The sequence below is a fragment of the Solanum pennellii genome, chromosome 1 (genome assembly GCF_001406875.1).
Source record: "Solanum pennellii chromosome 1, SPENNV200".
Taxonomy (NCBI): domain Eukaryota; kingdom Viridiplantae; phylum Streptophyta; class Magnoliopsida; order Solanales; family Solanaceae; genus Solanum; species Solanum pennellii.
This window is the reverse complement of record NC_028637.1, coordinates 105,653,175-105,672,062: the sequence shown is the minus strand read 5'-3', so window position 1 is coordinate 105,672,062 and position 18,888 is coordinate 105,653,175. Positions and strand designations below refer to the sequence as shown.

The 18,888-nt window shown below is 28.1% G+C and overlaps 2 protein-coding genes across 2 annotated transcripts; both read right to left on the bottom strand.

The window, feature by feature from the left end:
* Positions 1-7,721: 7,721 nt before the first annotated feature.
* On the bottom strand, positions 7,722-9,107 carry LOC107030436 (transcription factor bHLH113). The gene is made up of 5 exons (XM_015231717.2): positions 8,758-9,107; positions 8,572-8,685; positions 8,420-8,485; positions 8,222-8,344; positions 7,722-8,029 (listed from the first exon to the last, which is right to left on the bottom strand). The coding sequence occupies exons 1-5, from the start codon at positions 9,022-9,024 to the stop codon at positions 7,862-7,864; spliced, it is 738 nt and encodes a 245-aa protein (XP_015087203.1). The 5' UTR covers positions 9,025-9,107; the 3' UTR covers positions 7,722-7,861.
* A 5,434-nt stretch (positions 9,108-14,541) lies between these two features.
* Positions 14,542-15,273, bottom strand: LOC107027533 (LYR motif-containing protein At3g19508). The gene is made up of 2 exons (XM_015228680.2): positions 14,957-15,273; positions 14,542-14,843 (listed from the first exon to the last, which is right to left on the bottom strand). The coding sequence occupies exons 1-2, from the start codon at positions 15,164-15,166 to the stop codon at positions 14,790-14,792; spliced, it is 264 nt and encodes an 87-aa protein (XP_015084166.1). The 5' UTR covers positions 15,167-15,273; the 3' UTR covers positions 14,542-14,789.
* Positions 15,274-18,888: the final 3,615 nt, after the last annotated feature.

Genomic DNA, 18,888 nt, shown 5'->3' with positions numbered 1-18,888 from the left:
TAGCCCTCGTTTTTTGACTGCTCATTTTTATTCAGTTTGAATTTTAATATTCTTTATAATTTGAATATTATACTTTTTTTCTTCAATTTTTTTGTTAAATAGTTTACATATTTGATACTATATGAATATCTTCTTACATAGAAATCGAAAACTAGTATACTATAATCATTTGATGAATATATTATCATATTAATTAGGGACAATTACGCGATCAAACAAACTTATACTGCTTAATTACTCATCATAGATATAGTTTGCTATAACTACTAGTCCTGACTAACATTATACATTAATTATGTGGTCTGACTTCAAGTTTATATAATTAGTCACGTTTGTATATGTATAATTTGCCAGAATATACAAATATATATGTATAATATACAAGTATCAACCCATATACATATACAATTCACATCTCTCCCACTCTCTGCCCTCTCTCGCTCGCGTCTCCCCTCCTTCTCCCAACCTCGCTCGCCACATATATAAATGCAAATTTATAATATACAATATCTAACCGACATACAAATATAATTCACCTGTTTCCAACTCTCTGTCCTCTCTCGCTCGCCTCTCTCCTCCCTCTCCCAATCTCACTCGCCTCTAACCTCCATCTCCCAATCTCTTGCTATATATAAATATATATGTATAATATACAATTAGCTAACCCATTTACATATACAATCCACCGATCTCCTACTCTTTGCCCTCTCTCGCTCGCCTCTGTTCTCTCTCTAGTCCGCTCGCCTTTCTCCTTCCTATAACACGTAGCTACAAATTGTAATTATCAACTATACCTTTTTTTTCAAGTAGGCACCTTAAGTTTGCGGGGTCCTATCACCCCATGAAATAATTTAAAGTCATAATAAATATATCATTTTTATGTTACCTGTGTTCTCAGGACATGCGCGTGTCTCCCACTCCCCAATTTAATCTTTATTAATTAGTTTTTCAATCCCTTATACATTAACTTACTTCTTATTTTTTATTTTATTCATCTTAGTTTACCTTTTTATTACCCCCATAGATTGGACCGTAAATCTAACAATGTTGACTACGTTGCTCGGCCGGAGTTGATAGTTATTTTCACTGACGATGAATTTTTAATTGATTGAACATAAGACCATCAAATCGATATTGACCTATGTGTGCTTCTCTCAACTATGATTGCCTTTTCCTTTTCTTTATATTTTTTTAAAAGATTATGCTCTTTATGTTTTTTGTTTTCTTTTCATTGTTCTGTAATCGACACACAATTTCACATTGCAAATAGTCAAGCAACGCCCCTTCTTGATATGTAAATTTTTCTTTAGAAAAATTGAAATTATTATCTATCTTTTTTTTGTTAAGAAGAACTATAAAGCTCCATTTTAATGGAGTTTCAATCCCATCATTAGTATAGTAATTTTAAATAAAATGATGATGTGATTTTAGAAATGGTGAGGTTTGAGTTTAGTAAATGATAAATAGTAATAACTTCAATGGATATTGATTTGCGGCGGCAAGCAAAATGAAAGGGGTTTCTCGGTAGGTGAGGAACAATTTAAAGGGATGAAATTGGTGAAGAAGAATAAAAGAGGAAAGAGAAAGAGAGTTAAAAAAAAAAGTAAAAAATATACTATTCAAATTTAGAGTGTCACATGACATTTTTAAATTGGTTTGAAGGTATATAAATACCCCTTAATGCGCTCATATTTCGTGATAACACGGATACCGTGAAAATAGACCAAAATAATGTATTTATTATAGATTTAAATTGTTTCGTGATGTGATAGAACCCCACAAACTTAAAGTGTCTACATTGAATAAAAGTATAGATTTCTTGAAATAATTATGTATTTTCTCTCTATATAATAATAAAATAAGAAATTACATATATATATATATATCCATTCTAAAAATTGAACTTAGTACAACCTTATTTTAGATCCTCATACATTTGAAGCCTAAAAAGAAATTAAGAACAATTCTTTTTCACACGGATAATATTGAAGTTTATGAGGGCAAAGAAGTAAAAACAATTATATTGGAAAGTTATCTACATTTTAACAGAAGTTTAGAATTTCGAGTTATAATGCTCATATATCCTTACCATTAAATTATTTTTTTACAATAATATCTAAGGTAATATATCTCAAATATATGGCTAACATTTTTGTTAAATTCTTATGATTATAAATAATATCATTACTATATAAAGATAAATGCATATCTTTAAAAATGCTAGGCTAGAAATTAATATAAAGATCATAGAAAAATTAAATCGTTTAACTCAAATCATTATTTTTCTTTCTTCTTTTTGAAAAGAGGCATATTTAAGGCTTACTCGTTGAACTCTTCATAAAACTATTATATATTCGTTCCATAATATGTGAACTCATTTCATTTCAAAAGTTAATGTGATAACAAAAATTATATTTCTAAATTATAAAATATATTACATTCTGATCGACTAGGTTGATCAGGTGCAAGACCCCTAATTTTAAAGTTTTTTTAATTTTTTTTTATTTAACTCTACCTATTCATGGCATTATTCAATTGTCAATATCCTTTGATGTAGCCAGAGTTTAGTAGGGATTTGTTCATATAATATTATCAGGATATGAAATTACGAGATAAAATTAATGTTTGGAAATGTAATTTTATATCATGAGGTGAAATTTCATAATTTTTTAAAAATTATGGATTGAAAATTTGTTAACAATTTGGGATTTTTCAAATACGAAATTGATCCACAAATATATGTTTTGTTAAAATAACCTTATATTTAGGATAAATTACCTATATACACATTTTTTTTTTATAATTTCCATTATTCCCTAACAGTTTTAAAATTTTCTAAAATCCCTTATTTTACTGCCAAACTCCAAATATTTGATACATAAATCCTAACTCCCAAAATTAATATTTATTCCTTTCTTATTTCAATCCACAAGTTACTCCCTATACCACACCAAAAATGGAATCAAAATTTCAGAAAAATAATTTTTTATTTCTCAAAGATAGAATTTCAAATTATAATAATAAAAAGTAAAAATAACATCAAAGTTGATTAAAATCAATTGTTATTTCTAAAAAAAAAAATCAGATTAAGAAAATGAAAAAATAAGATCAAAGCAAAAAACTTATAAAAAAGCAAAAAAATTAAAATTGATTGAATCATAATAAAATTATATGTTGAATCAAGATTAAAAAAAACTCTTTTTTTACTTTTTGGTAACGAATTCTTTTTAAAAAAATAAGAAATGATTGAGATTTGAGAATAATGTGGAGAAAGAAATAGGAAAAATAATAACAACAAAAATAAAAATCAACTAATAGAAAGAAAGTCAATTGATTGATATACCTTATCGATCACAAATTACTATATTATGGAAGAATGTTTGTTATTTAATTATATTAGGATTTCTTTTCATATTTGATTATTTTATTATTAAATAATATTTTTCTTATGTCATACATATTGTTAGAAATCTTTTGTTATAAATCAAAAACTAGAAAGTCGAATTTGATTTGCAATGTTTATACATGTTCGAGTTCTAAATCTACATTGAAAAACAAGTTCAAAAAAAGAGAAAGAAACAGTTGGATCAGTCATTACACGATTATCACTGCCAAAGACACAATGTATCTCATTTATTTTGATTCTTAAATTAGTTTTTGTTAGTGTTATTATTGATTCGATAACATCACTGCTACAATCGTTATTTGTTCCACGCATCTGATACTTAATTTTCAATGTATCTCGTTTATTTTGATAAAAATATTATGTATCAAATTTAATATCTTGATACATAAATACATAAACATTGATAATCTTATTGTATCAAATACATAATCAACTACTAAATGATACCTTTATAGATAAACTTTATTTCAACTTACACACTATTTATTCACAACCTTATTGTATCAGATACATTATTATCAACAAAAAAAAGTATATAAAAAAAGTATCTGATCAACTTGAAATCTTCCACAATTGCATATTTATCTTTCAAGGCAAACAATATATCTTCTTCCAGAATCATAAACTGAATAAAGATACTCTGATGATTCAAAAACCTGTTAGCATTAAAGAAATTAGTGATACATTCCGTAAAACAGTTATTTCTATGCATCAATCACAAACAATCAAACAACTAAACTTATATACTTAATATCAGGTACAAAATATAACTTTAATCTGATACATACCTCATTCTTGAACATTTTGATGCTTTTACAACAAAATATATGCATAATGTATCATCTATAAAGTATAGTATTTCACAAACAACAAAATATACAAATAGTAATGTTCATGTTAGATATTTTGGTAATGATACAATAATTTAAATTAATATTACATGTATCACACAGTAACTTGTTGATCTTTAATTCCAAGATTACTTATTTAATGTATCTAATTGATAGGAGCGTAGTACTTATCAATTTATACAAGAAACACAAATACTAATGTATCACGATTGTATGGTCATCTCAAAAATACAAATAAAAATCGAATTAACAACATAATATATGTAGTTTCATACATCTGATTGTCAGATCTATTTTACCATGCAATTAAAATTCTGATCTATTTTGTACATTGCAAATCGAGACTCATATTTGTTCCAGATTTTTGAATGTCAGATTTTTTTTTTCAGATTCTTCATTGTCTTAGCAAAATTAAAATATTCATGATGTACCTTCTCATTGTTTTTGTGATTTTGAATCAAAATTGAAATGATCTTCGACGAATTGGGAGAAGAAATTTGAAATCCAACTTATATATCGTTCATAACTCACCTTGATTTTTCAGATTCTTGAATGTATTCATAATCATGTATCGGCTATTGTTTTCAACTTCTAAAATTTGTTATGATTGGGGAAAGAATTGAAAGATGAAAATTTGAATTGTTTGAAAGCATACAAATTTGGAATAGAATTGAGAGAAAAAAAATTAAATTTTGAATTGAAGGCGGACAAATTTGGAAGAGAATTGGGAGAAGAAAATTTAAATTTTGATTTGATTGAATATGATAAGATTTTGAAGAGATTGAAATCAATTAAATTAGCGTGATTTGAGAAACTAACAATCAATTTCATATTCTCTTTCTTTTAAAAGTGTAACTGAATTTGTTTTAATGTATCATATTTAATGTATCAAGCTTATTTGCTATGTATCCAAATAACATTAATTTTAAGGAATTTTCGTAAATTTAAAAAGAGTAGAGATAGAATGTAATTTAAATCTTACACTATGGGATTCAGGTAAGTTATACTATTTTTCATTTATTTCATATCTTACTAAAATTTATAATCATATCATTACTATTTAAATTTTATTATTATGATCACCAACATAAAATTAATTATTACTTTAAATCAATCACTACCTTATTATTTATATTCTCAAATTCATTATTTTCATTTTATCAACCAAATTTTTTACTACTATTTAAAAAAAGGGTAATGCTAAATGGCCAAAAAATTTGGGCAAAAATTTCAAAAATCTATAATATATTTTTTATTTAAAATAAATAAATTTTTTATTAAAAGGTATTAAAATTAAAATGGTAAAATATATTTTTAAAAGATAAAATAATATAGGTAAGGATTTTCCCTAAATATAATAGGGAAAATGCACTAGACTATGACCAAAATCCCAGAGACACACATTAACTAAACTAAGGTCCTAATACCCCTGATCTTTTTTTTTTTTGTAATTTTTATACACATTTTGTCTTACGTGACACAATCCGTGACTCCATACAATTGAGGCGCGTTGGAGATATTTGAATGCCACCTAATCCAAAAAAATACACAAAAATTCAAAATAAATAAGTTCAGGGAGGTAATTGGACCTTAGAATAGTTAAGGTATGTCTCCGGAATTTCGGTCATTGTATAGGGGATACTTGTGCATTTTTCCCAAAAAAATATAGTTTTTCATCTATATTGACTGAACAAGACTAACCACAATGATTTTGTAATAATTTATTATGCAATTTATAAATTTTTGTTCATTTGAAAAGATTAAATAAATAATTGGAGCTATTTTAATATTTTACAACTCATGAAATTCCTATGTTTATGTGAAAATATGCAATACAAAAACTCTAAATTGCCTTGCATTTCAGTACTTCTTAGGTTAATTCATTTTTAAATTAAAATTTATCCCTTCACTTTTGCTTATTTATTTTTAACATATAAAAAAAAAAATTAAAGTGTATCAAAAACTTTAAACATGTAAAAAAGACAATTTTAGTATGTAAAAGTCGAAATGTAACAAGTGGAGGTGGTACAAGCACATTTATGATGTATTGAGCCATAATGAAAAACGTACTGTAGCAATAGACAGAAAGAAAAATCATTTTTCGTTCTAGCAATTGTTTAGTAGAATTAAATAAGCTAAAAAAATGATTCAAAAAAAAGGAAAATATTGAAATTGATCAGAATTCAGAAGTAATTAAAAGAACAAAGGATAACAATCTTTTATCATTTAAAAATAATTGATTTAAAACTAAAATTTAAAAATTTACAATTTAATATTTAAATACAAAAATATAATAAAAATTAATGATATTAATAAATATTAAATTTTGTATAGAATATATTGTAATCATCACTAAATTTGAAGAGTAAATTTCTAAAATTAGTTGATTAATTATGGTTATGATATTTATTAATATAATATATATAATCTTAATATTTAAACTTTAAATATGATACATGTCTCTAATTTAGATGTGCACTTGACGAAATGAAGGAAAGGGATAATGGAGGGAGCCGAATCCCATATACATGTATGCACATTAGTTCAGAAGGAAAAATCTTTTTGGCCAGAAAATTTGGCAAAAACTTAATAAGATTGGTATTTTATTTATGTTATTTTACTTTTTGAATATTTTTATCTTTTTAACTTTAATATCTTTTAACAAAAAAAAGAAAAAGAATCAATTTATTTTAAAATAAAAAAAATTGTAAATTTAAAAAAGTTCTCGACTAAATTTTCTGATCATTTAGCATTACCGATTTAAAAAATGACACAATCTTTGTTCTAGATCCTGTAACTTTTTAGGCCAAAAATATTTTTAATACCAAATTTATAAGACTATTTTCAAGCAGACAATATTGAAGATTATGTGGGGGGTTGGGGGAGCACAATTTTTTATATAACAAAAATTACATAACTTCTTTCTACAGAAGTATTAGAATTTTGAGTTAAAATACTCAAATCTTGATATAATTAAAGTAATTATTTTTTACAATAATATTCAAAGTAATTGGTAATACACCATAACATTTTATTAAAATCATTATGACTATAAATAATAACATTATTATATGATTAATAACCTTATGACTAAAAATAAATATAAAAACAAAAACTCTACTTTCACTTCCCTTCCACGTTGCCTACATGAGTTTGTTTGCCTGGTATCAGGTGCTGATATTTCCCTAATTGTGATTTATCATTTATTATTCTAAAACTCGATTTTGAACTATTTTCAGCTGAAATTCTAACCTTCGAATTATGTTTTTCCCATTAATTCATCATTTAATTAGTGATTTCATGAAACTAAAGAGTACAATGATATGAAGGATTTATCTTACCCCTTGTGTTTATAGAAAAAGTGATGCCTAGAAAATCATTCATCGATGATGTTATATAGGAGTAATTATAACATTGTAAGTAGGGAAACAAGAATTAATTAAAGACAAGACGAATCCTTTTAGAACTGAAAAAAGAGTAACGCTATTCCATTTCCCTAGAAGTTATACAATTTCCAACAAACAGTGGTTTTGATCATCCAAAAATGGGGGCTACAATATACATCAACCCACCAAAACATGAAAAAGAAGAGCCAAGGGATTGTTCATTGGGTAATACTATTATTATTGTTCATCATGGCGGCAGGTGACCAAAAATCAGCGCCGTTGAGACTAGTATCAGCTACATGGACACTCACCTCTACTGGCACTAGACAAAGTCCTTTGCTCCTCAGCAACACCTCATTTCTCGATGCTTCCGTTTCCCCGCCCTCCTGTGTCACATTCATTTTAACATAACAAGTCATGGTCACAATTCATACCCTAAGTTAATGTATATTATTATTATTATTAAAAAAGAAATGAGGGCCGAAAGGAAAGGGACGTTGTTGTACTAGTAACTAGTCGAGTAGTAAAAAAGAGGACTTTTTCGTGAAAAGTGAATTGGTCAAAACGAAAGTACTTACACGTAAAGAGGGAGACTGTCTCTGGGTCTGGCGCTGCAAGTAAGGAGAACACAAGACGTGAACCTGATCGTGCAAAAACCTGATATATCCCATCGCTTCATGTAGCACTGATGCTGTATCGGTCTGCATTTTCACATCCATTTTAATATATATTACCACCATTCACTACAATTAATTACACACGAAATACAAATGAACCTTGCCAAAGGGAGATACAAGTTGTTGTAATGCTGTGATTCTTTCACCAAGCTTTTCTTTCTTAACCTGCAATTACATCATTATTATTATTGTTTAAAATTATAAAAGAAGAAATTGAGATGCGAAAATTGTGACTCGATCTATTTTCTGACCTTTGCATGAGTTGTCACATTTGAATTTTCTACCATCTTTGTCCTCTTGCAATTTCTCTGATTTCCACCTTTTGTTTTTTCAACCGATTCTTTCTCTGCACCATTTCGCTTTTTCTGCACAAAGGACAAACAATCAAAAAACCAACAAAAAAAATTTGCTACTACTAAATTAAAATGCTTACATACATTGGAGTTGTTAGGCTGGCTGATGTTGCTACTTGAACAAGCAGATGGTGAATCTCCACTGCATGTGAGTTCAGATTTTGGGGTTTTTTGTTCTGATGTTTGTACAGAACAAGTTTCAAGTATAGGAGCATCAGTACCAAAACAGAGCATTTTCGGGGAAGATGAATTAGTGAAATTGAAACATCCTGCTAGGCCATCGTCGTCGTCGGCAAATAGTAGTTCTGAATAGGTTCCTCCGTCCAGTGAACTCTCTTCTTCACCCGCCATTGCTCTGTCTGACACTAGCTCTGCTGTATTTCCTAATGGAGAAAAAGGGGGATTTGGTTTTGGGAGTAAACGACGGAAGCTTCTTTTAAAGTTTTTTTTTACGGGGACAAACATAGATATATGCACCCTGGACCGTTTCGATTTTGCTATATTTTTTAAATATTAATATTTAAAAATATTTTATTTAAATAAATTAAAATGTAGGAAATATATAAATTTTAAGATGTAATTTTTTTTTTGAGCATAATCAAATAAAAAGTGAAATAAAGATAGAGTTCCACGTAATAAGAATAATGAGTTTTGAACAAGGACGTGTCTGTCGTGTAAAATTTAGTAGAAGCGTTACGGGCGTTGCAAAAATGAATGGGGACTTTGGCTTCGGTAGTATCGTCGCTACTGTACTGTATTGTCTCAGTCAAGCAATTCACCCGAGAAACCGTGCTAACCTTCTCTCGTCCACACTCCCAAAGTTTTTGTTTTGGGAATGCAACAAAACAAAACTTTTGCTGGTTTTTATTTGATCATAAACAATGTGAATAGTCATCAATAGTCCTTATCACTATTCCCTAAGTTCCGTTTTACTTGTTTAATATTAACTTTTTGATTATTTTTTTATTTGTTATTTTTGATAATAAAAAAGAACAATATTTTTTTTTCAAAAAATACTTGCAATATAAGTAGAATTTAAAATTATGATCAAACAATCTACTAAGATAAAAAGACATGAAGGTTAAAAATTAGAATAAAAAGTTAATAGATAGTAGATTATTATCATATTACTAATAATATGATTTAGGTATCACCTAGTTTTTTTTTTCTCTAAATTAAAAATTAATATCACTTGCTACACTTAATTTGTACATTTGCTATTTTATTGTCTCTTTTTCTTTCTTACAGTTTCTTGCATTGATTACATTTGTTTTTGTAATCAAAGGTCTACTGAGATCTCCCTACCCCACCAAGATAAGCTGCTTTAAAAAAGTACTTTTGAAAGTGCTGAAACTTATTTTTAAAATAAGCAGTTATGCGTTTGGATAAAAGTGCTGAAGTTAAAAAAAAATTGTTGATGTGTTTGACAAATAAGTGCGGATAAACAGATTTTTAAATAACAATGTCTGAAATATCCTTAAAAGCTGTTAACATAATAAAAATTAATTAATTTATATTTTACAGCCATAAATAATTATATTTAGCTATCATTCACATATTTCTTTCTCATCACAAATTATTTATAAGAGGAATATAAATTTTTATTTCACTTCAAATTGGAAGAACAGGAAGAAGTTCAGCAGCTATGCCAAACGTGAAAAGAAAAAAATGGAAGAAAGAGATGTTATGGTTATGTGGGTAATTTGGAGGTTGTATAAAAATATTAAGGGCAAAAGGGTAAAAATGTGGTCAACTTAAAACAGCTTATAAGCCTACCCAACTTTTAACTTTTGGCTTAAAATAATTTTTTTTTAACTTAAAATAAGTCATTTTGAGTATTGCCAAACAGCTAAATAAATCAAAAATCAGCTTTTAAGTCAGTTTTACCAGCTTTTAAGCTGAGCCAAACAGGCTCTAAATCACAATGTCTAAATCTAGTCCATTTCTTGGAAAAGTAATCGGAAGGAAAACCTTCAAATAACATACTCTTTACTGTTTGATACTCGGACCCCAAGAATGGAAAGAACATTATTCAATTGAGTCTACAATCTGGTAATTAAGATTTTTAAGTAAATAAACATTACTTTAATTACGTTCAGAACGGTGATTTTTGCACGTGGACAAGATTATAGAAGTCGAGTCAAATCTAAAACAATGTTTAACAAGTGCGAAAAAGGGATGAATTATACCGTATATTTTAAGGAAAGTGCAACTTGTGAACAACGATCCATAAATTGTTTATATTTTAGAGAAAGTACATAAAAATTTTCTTAAACTTGATAGCAAAATTTACTTTAGCACTTAAACTATATAATCATTTAATTTACCCCCTTAATATTTTTGAATTGATTTTTTTTCAACCTTAATACTACAATATCAGTCTCACAGTGACATGTATATTACACATGCGTCATTTCATTGCCACGTAGTGGCACATTAAAAATTAAAAATTTTGAGTTTTTTAATTCTTTTTTTATTTATTTTTATGTATACAATTTTAGAAAGGTAAAAATAGAAAAAACATTGAGAACTAATCCAATTTTATAAAAATAAAATCAAACTCTAACATATGCAATAGTAGAAAACATTCAATTTTTAAAACACATTATTAAAATAAATAAATAAATAAATAATACTACAAATTAAATAACTAATTTGAAATGAAGAAATTATAAATTTTTTATTAAAAAGAATTTTAAGTTCATCATAATCAACAAACCTTTCATATGTAAAATCATGAAGCAACAACAAGTTGTTGGGTTTTTATTTTGTCTTATTCATTACTTCTAAGAACAAGTAAGAATAATTAGAAATGAAAAAATAGGTGGAAGTGTCTCGAAGAAGAAGAAAGAAGGTGGCAGGAAGGGAAGCTCGTCGAAGAAGAAGAAAGGGGCGAAGCAAATATGGGTGGCGGCAGGGTTCGAAATAGGAGAAAAAAGAATACGGGTGGGTGCTTCGAAGAGCGAAAAGGTGGGGTTGTTGGTGGATAAAGGTAGAGGGGTGTGAGAAGGATGAAACCTTATTGGTTGGAAAGAAAAAAGGGGTCTATTTATTTTATTTTTTTGATTTTTACATTTTCACTCATTTTTTATTTATCACATCAACTTTTTGGGTAGAATGAGATCAGGGGATAAATAATTATTTGTAAAATTGAAATACTAAAGTAAGTTTAGCAGACAAATTCAGGAAATTTTTATGTATTTTTCCTATATTTTATGATGGATAATATGGTTAGTCCATATTTGACCCACATTTAAATAAAGGAATAACTCATCAATTTAAAATGGATTGGTTCAAACCGCTAACAGGGATAACCATAAATTTTACTCATTTACCGCCCCTAAAATAGATAGTGAGAAAACGTTAGAATTACGCAGATTGCTGCCATAACACATAGGACTATGTACCAACTACACGAGGAAACCAGAGCCAGACATTTTAGCTTCTTTGGACGATGCAAAATTGGTCAATCTCTAAGTTCGATTAAACTTCTACCCTCTGCTGGCCCAAAACCCAAACACTTGACCTAGTGTTTAGTGCATGTAAATGAGCAAGATTATAGTACTAAAAATATATATTTGATCGATACTCATGCTCTAAAGGCTGCAGTAGATTCGAATACAACTAGAGGCAGCTAATTAAGGATCCAAAAAGATATCATTACTCTTTTTTTACCTTACTTTAGTCATCCCTGTCGCAGCTATTTGATTTTTGGAACAGATCACTACATTATGCGATCAAGAAATCACAATTAAAAGCAGGCGCGATTAAATACACTCAACTCAAACCTTGACAGAGTTGTAAATTTCTCACCCATTGTCACCACTTACCACCTCCAAGTTGCCTTCAGTTGACCATGGAAGCAAGGTGCTAGAGCAGGAACTAACTAATACAGGCACAAACTTCACTTCTACAAATCACCCAAAACCTCTTCATCTGACTTGTAGAAATGACTGCTCAACCGACACTACATATGCATACATTGAAAAGAAAGAAAAAACAATAATGATAGAGATGTAAAATCACACTTTTCTAATCAGGGAACTAAGAAGTAGGCTACAAGTGGTTTTCCATTTCCCATGCCATTCACACCTCCTCTATATTTCTTCATTTTCGAACATACCATCTTTAATAAAATAAATTACATCGAAGTGACGGAAATAAAGCCACCTGTTCTTCCTGAAGAGAGACAGAGAGAGAGAGAGAGGAGGGAGGGGATGTAAGAGAATGTTGTTCATGTACAAGATGAGGGGAAGGGGGAGGGGGGAGGGTTGAGACTAATCTAAGTCTCATAGATCTAAATTCTAAACAGGACAATAACTAATGAGTAGAAGACAAATGGCATCACCTATGAAGTAGAAATCAAGGTGCCTAGGATTGACAAGAACATGGATTGAGCCTAATAAACCAATGCATATTTGCATCTTGACAAGTGAACTTTCATTGTAAGCTCTATGCACTATTTTGATCAGCACAATTGACAAGTGACTTACGAAGAACTAGCAAATAAAGTTTGTTCGTTCCTCAGTTTTCTGCTATCATCCCCGACTTAACTCATCAAGGGAAACACTGCTAAATTTCTGTAGGAACAGGACCAGAACAACTTAAACTCTTGTTTGGTTTTCAAAAAAAGCATCTATCGATCAAGAAGTGAGAAAAGAAAGAAATGAGGACACTTCCTATAAAATCACATTGGCCTGTAATGGAATGTGCCTAATATGGTAAACATTTCAACTTCCACTGATTCATGAACCTGAAGAAAATTAGAGTGCTTTGTTTGATATATCATACAGAAGAAACTACAATCTATGAAGTTAATTCTAACAGCTGCTGAATAGCTCTAACAAAGTAGAATTTAATGTGATATTGATCTGGCAGTTTACATCTCTGTAGGGCTAAACACAATCAGATCTAGGAATGATAGATATGTGGAAAATCAGCAGTTTGAAGTTATATTACCAAAGATTTCCAATAAACTAGAATTCACACACTTAAGCCCTAATTAAAGCAAAATAATTTTGTCGTTTCATTGTCCAACATAGAACTTCTCTCCATACTGAAGGAAGCTTCAACTTTATTGTTAGATACAAAAATACGACCCACAAAAGACCGAAGAGAAACCTGGGCAGAGCAAAGAACATGTCTGCTATTATGTTCTTTAGTGTATGCACACTTCATGCATAAACCAATGATTCTTAAATTGGAACCAGATGGTAACACTCCCCTAGCAAGATTCATGTGCAAACCATATGTGAAAACTATCTCAAAACACAAAGCATTCAGCAACGCCCTAACAATACTTAGAGATGCAATAACGTAAGGTGATTAATTATGTCAAGAGTTGGCTTCACATTTTAATTGCTTAACCTCTTAAAGTCTTACTAAGCTACCTTTTCAGGAACAGTAACTCTTCAGGACTAAACTGACTATACAACTGAAGTCTCTCCAACATGGGTACATCACCATATTAATACAACAGTGTAGTTCACTACTCCAAGACTCTAAGAGACGCTGACACCTCATAGAAAATGGAGATCCTACCAACCAGACTATCATCGTGAATGCCCTCGCTATTAAGTAAGACGATTGGCTTCAATAAGTTTTGTAAATCAGTAATCGTGGTGGGTTTCATATATGTGCAAAAGAAGAAATGAGTTTTCAAGCATTTGTCCACCATTTCCTATCAAAATTCTTGTCCATCACATCTGAAAGTTTGACTTGAACTTATTTATACCATAGTTGGATCTTGGACTTAGAGCTTTCTGAAATAAAAAAGACAACTTACCTAAGTAGTTAATTTTTCATGATTCGTGAATTGTGTTTTGAACGGTTATTAGCGGTACATAACTTTTCTCAAAAGCTACAATCTAAAAGGAAATGTTTAGGTCTTTATATTAAAATGTTGTTCAACCTCCACAATTTACTTTCTGGTATCCGATAGTAAACTTATGGTATCCTAATAACAGACACCCAAAATTATGAAGTATCAGAAACTTTATACCAAGTGTCTATTGCAGAATATCACAATTCAAAGTAGAAGCAAGAAAATAAAGAGCAACAAACAAACAAATCTCTTTGTGAACTAATAACAAACAGTTGGTAGACAAGACGAACCATCAGTCAGAGCATATATTTCTCAAGCGATCCGCCGCAGATTGGTCTACTGAATACTGAAAAACAACAAGAAATCGCAATTACTCAATCCAATTCAAACTAAACGTTAAAAAAAAAAAGATGCTACTGAATTGTACAATAATTAGAACACAAGTTCCTCTATAGATACCTTTTTGAGGACCCAGAGGGAATGATTGTAAGTTCGTTGAAGGAGTTCTTGGAGAGCATTTGGATCATTTGAGTCGATTTCTCTGTAGTTGACGAAGTTTTCTCGGGCGTATTTTGCGTAGTAAGGCCTTGAGTCCTTCGGTAGTCGCCTCACCAGCCTTAGCACTTCCCTGTAAGCACCTATAGCTTTCTGCATTTCTTGAAGAATCATTTAGCACCGATCGTCTTCCCCTGTTCTGCAAGCGATCTAATGCGCAGTCATATACTTTTCCGAGTCCTGATTACTTATGGATCGGGTCCAGATTTATACTTTGACGTAATGCTACACTAAAATAAAAAGGGTAAAACTTATGAATATTTATTTAACCAAATATTTAGAGTGTAATGTTGTATTTAAAGTCATGTTTAGTTGATAATTAACTTGTGAAACATTGATAAAATAAATACAAAAAATTGTATCCCTCTGACATAATTTGTGAGAATAAAGTAAAATCTATCAATCTAGTTGAACTCCTAAGAATTTACCAAAATAGGTAAAAATAGAATAATATTTATATTAAAATTTTGTCCCGACAGACATATGTTGTGAAACTGGAATTTTTCGTTCGTATGAATACGTAGCATTTAGTCATTACATTATTATGGTTATAATATTTTAATATTGACGATATTTAAGCAGTGACAACTTATACTGTGCAGAGTCTCATGAACGAGAGCCAAAAACCCAACAGGGTACTGAGCCTAATGTATTTTTCGGTGGGCATGGTATGCTATTGGAAATTTTTGATATCATGGTATTAGATTTTTATAATATCATATTATTATTATATCAAATTAATTTGAATATTAAAATTTGATTTTTGTTTTTTACGGTATAATTAAATTATAATTTGTTTAATTTTGACTAATATATATTTGTGTGATAGATTATTATGATTTTGACGATTAAAAAACACCTAATTTTTTATCAAAATATAAAGATTTAACACCAATTTTTAAAAAAATTATATTTAAAATAAATAAATTGTGTAAATTACTTTAATAATAAAAAATTATGAATTTATGATATTTGTTTTAAATCTTCAACTTTTAATTAGTTTAAAAAATAATGGTAAAAAAAAAGAATCCTAAATATTCAAATTTCCTTCCCTTTATCTTAATTAACCTCAAACTCCCAAAAACTATTTTTCCTATTATTGTTATTTAGTAGGATAATTATTTAATTATTTCTCAACCATAATTCCCTCAACAATATTTTAATTAAATCCTAATCTCACTCTATTACGTTCCTTTTAATTAGCACCTTACTCTCAGCCAAAAATATTATAAAGAACACGTTCAGTTGAAAAAAAATAGAGAGGAAAAGAGAGAAATACAGACAAAGATAGAGAGCAAACAAAAAGGGTGAAAAAGTGAGTTTTATCTTATAATCTGAGGTTTTGTTCGCGGTTTCGGTCCGGTGGCTCTTTAAAGTTAATTAACAATTATTAACTTTGGAAATCAGTAGATCGTAGCAGTTGTTTTTGTGGTATCCATTTCCGCATCGAAGTAATTCTAAATTCTCGAATTAATTAAATAGAATGTTGTATGAAAGTTTGATGCTTATAACAATAATATGAATTTTTTTTTTTTGAATAGTATCAATATGTGATGCATGTTGTGATTTTTTTAATTTTTTTATAATCTTTTTAGAATTTATGAATGTTCAGGAAAACGGAATCAAAAATGTTTCTTGCTAAAAAATAATATGAAATAAAATATGTATCATACATTTTTGTATTATTATTATTATTGTCTAAACTTTTAGATGCAATTTAATTGATTTTGTAATTAAATAGTTAATGTTTTTCTTGAGCCTAGTTTTTCAATAATAAATAAATTTATAATCTTTTTAGATTAGGATATATAAATAATTAGTAATTTCTTTTTGTTATCTAAGTAGAATTGTAAATTTCATATAGAGATTCATGATAAAATAGTGATAATTACTATACATCATTATAAAAAAAAAGAAGTAAAATTTGAGAAATTGTATAAAGAGAACACAAGAATAAAAAAATAAAAAATAAAAAAAACAAGAAAGCATAAAACAACAACAAAAAAAAGAAAAAATAACAGATTTTTAAAAAAAAACAGAGAAAAAAAAAAAGAAAACGTGAAAAATGAAAAAATAAAAAAAGAAAGAAAAAAAAAAAGAGAGAAGCAGAAAGAAAAAAAATATAAAACAAAAGTGGAAATTAAAAAAAAGATGGAAGAAAGAACGTAAAAAAAAGATATAAAATTAAAAAAAAAAGGAAAATTTAAAAATGAAAAAAAAACGAATATAAAATTAATAGAATGTAAAAAAAAACACAATTTTTAAAGAAATGAATAAAAGAGTAACAAAATTAGTACAAAATAATTTGGAAAAAAACACAAAAACTATAAAATAATAATATAATAAAAATAATGATAAAATAAAATAATAATAAAATAAAAAAAGAAGAGAGAAACGGATTTTCAAAGAACAAAAAAAGAACAAATATATAAAATTTAAAAATATACAAAAAAAATATGCGTGCAAAAAAAAGAGAAAAAAAACGTGAAAAATGAAGAAAAAAAAACAGAAAAAACGTAAAAAAAAAGAGTTAAAAACATAAAAAGAAGAAAAAGTAAAAAAAAAATAAAGGATAAAAAAAAAAGGATGTAGCACAAAATTTATTTTTTTTAGTAAGGAACGTAAAAAAAATTATATATAAATAAAAGAAAAAGATAACAAACGTAAACAAAAAAAATTGATCTAAAAATAATAATTAATTTTTATTTTTAAAAAAAAAGAGACAAAATGTTAAAAATTGTTACATGCATTAAAAAAAAAAGTTAAAACCTTTCTTAAAAAATAAATATAGTCCTAATCTATTTAGAATTTTTGTGATTTTAAAACTAATTTCAAATCTCATAAAATTTCATCTTTCTATTTTTAAATTGAAAAAATAATAAAAATCCTAAATTAACTTGAACTCTAAATTTTTTTAACTATAAGATGCCTAAATAAATTCATCCCCATAATAACATGAAAAAATATTAAAAAAATGTAAAAGCAAAATAAATAAATAAATAAATAAATAATAAATATATAAATAAATATGAGTGTTTCAAATTTTGAATTAATGGACACACACCAAAAGTAATAAAATAATTTGTAATATATTAAAATAAATAAAACGATTTTTAAAAGGTTTAAAATAAATGAGAGAATAAAGTAAAAAAAAACATTTTATTATTAAGTTGAATAATATAATATTCAAAATTAAGTCTAGTCATATCAAAGTTAATGAAGCGACCGTGCTAGAACCACGGGACTCGAGGGGTGCCTAACACCTTCCCCTCGGTCAACAGAATTCCTTGCCCGAATTTTTAGTTCGCAGACCAATAAAAATAGAGTCAAATTTCCTTTTGATTAGGGATTTAAATAAGGTGACTTGGAACACCAAAACTCAATTCCAAGTGGCGACTCTAAATAATAATTATCCCTTTTCAAAACGTCGCTTTAATTTGAAAAACTCTTTTTCTTTCAAACAAATAAAAAATCAAAAAAAAAAAATATTGAGAGGAAAAAAAGGGGCGTGACAATCCTCAATCTTACTTTTGAGACATTGGTGCCCCTGCCGTAAAAAGTAAAGCATTTATACCCTCTGTACTAACGGACATACACGTGCAATCTTATCCACCTATCCGATATTCATTAGTCTCTACTTAGAGTGAAAGACATATATGCACTAGATTTTGGATAGCGGGAGCGTCAATATCCAAAAGTACGATGGAGGATATTTCTATACCATTTATGATAGCTCAAAATGATATATTGTCCTTTTTCCCATTAAAAAAAAACAACACATTATACATGTAGTAATATATATGCAAAATAAAGTATTACAAACACCTCCTTTTGTT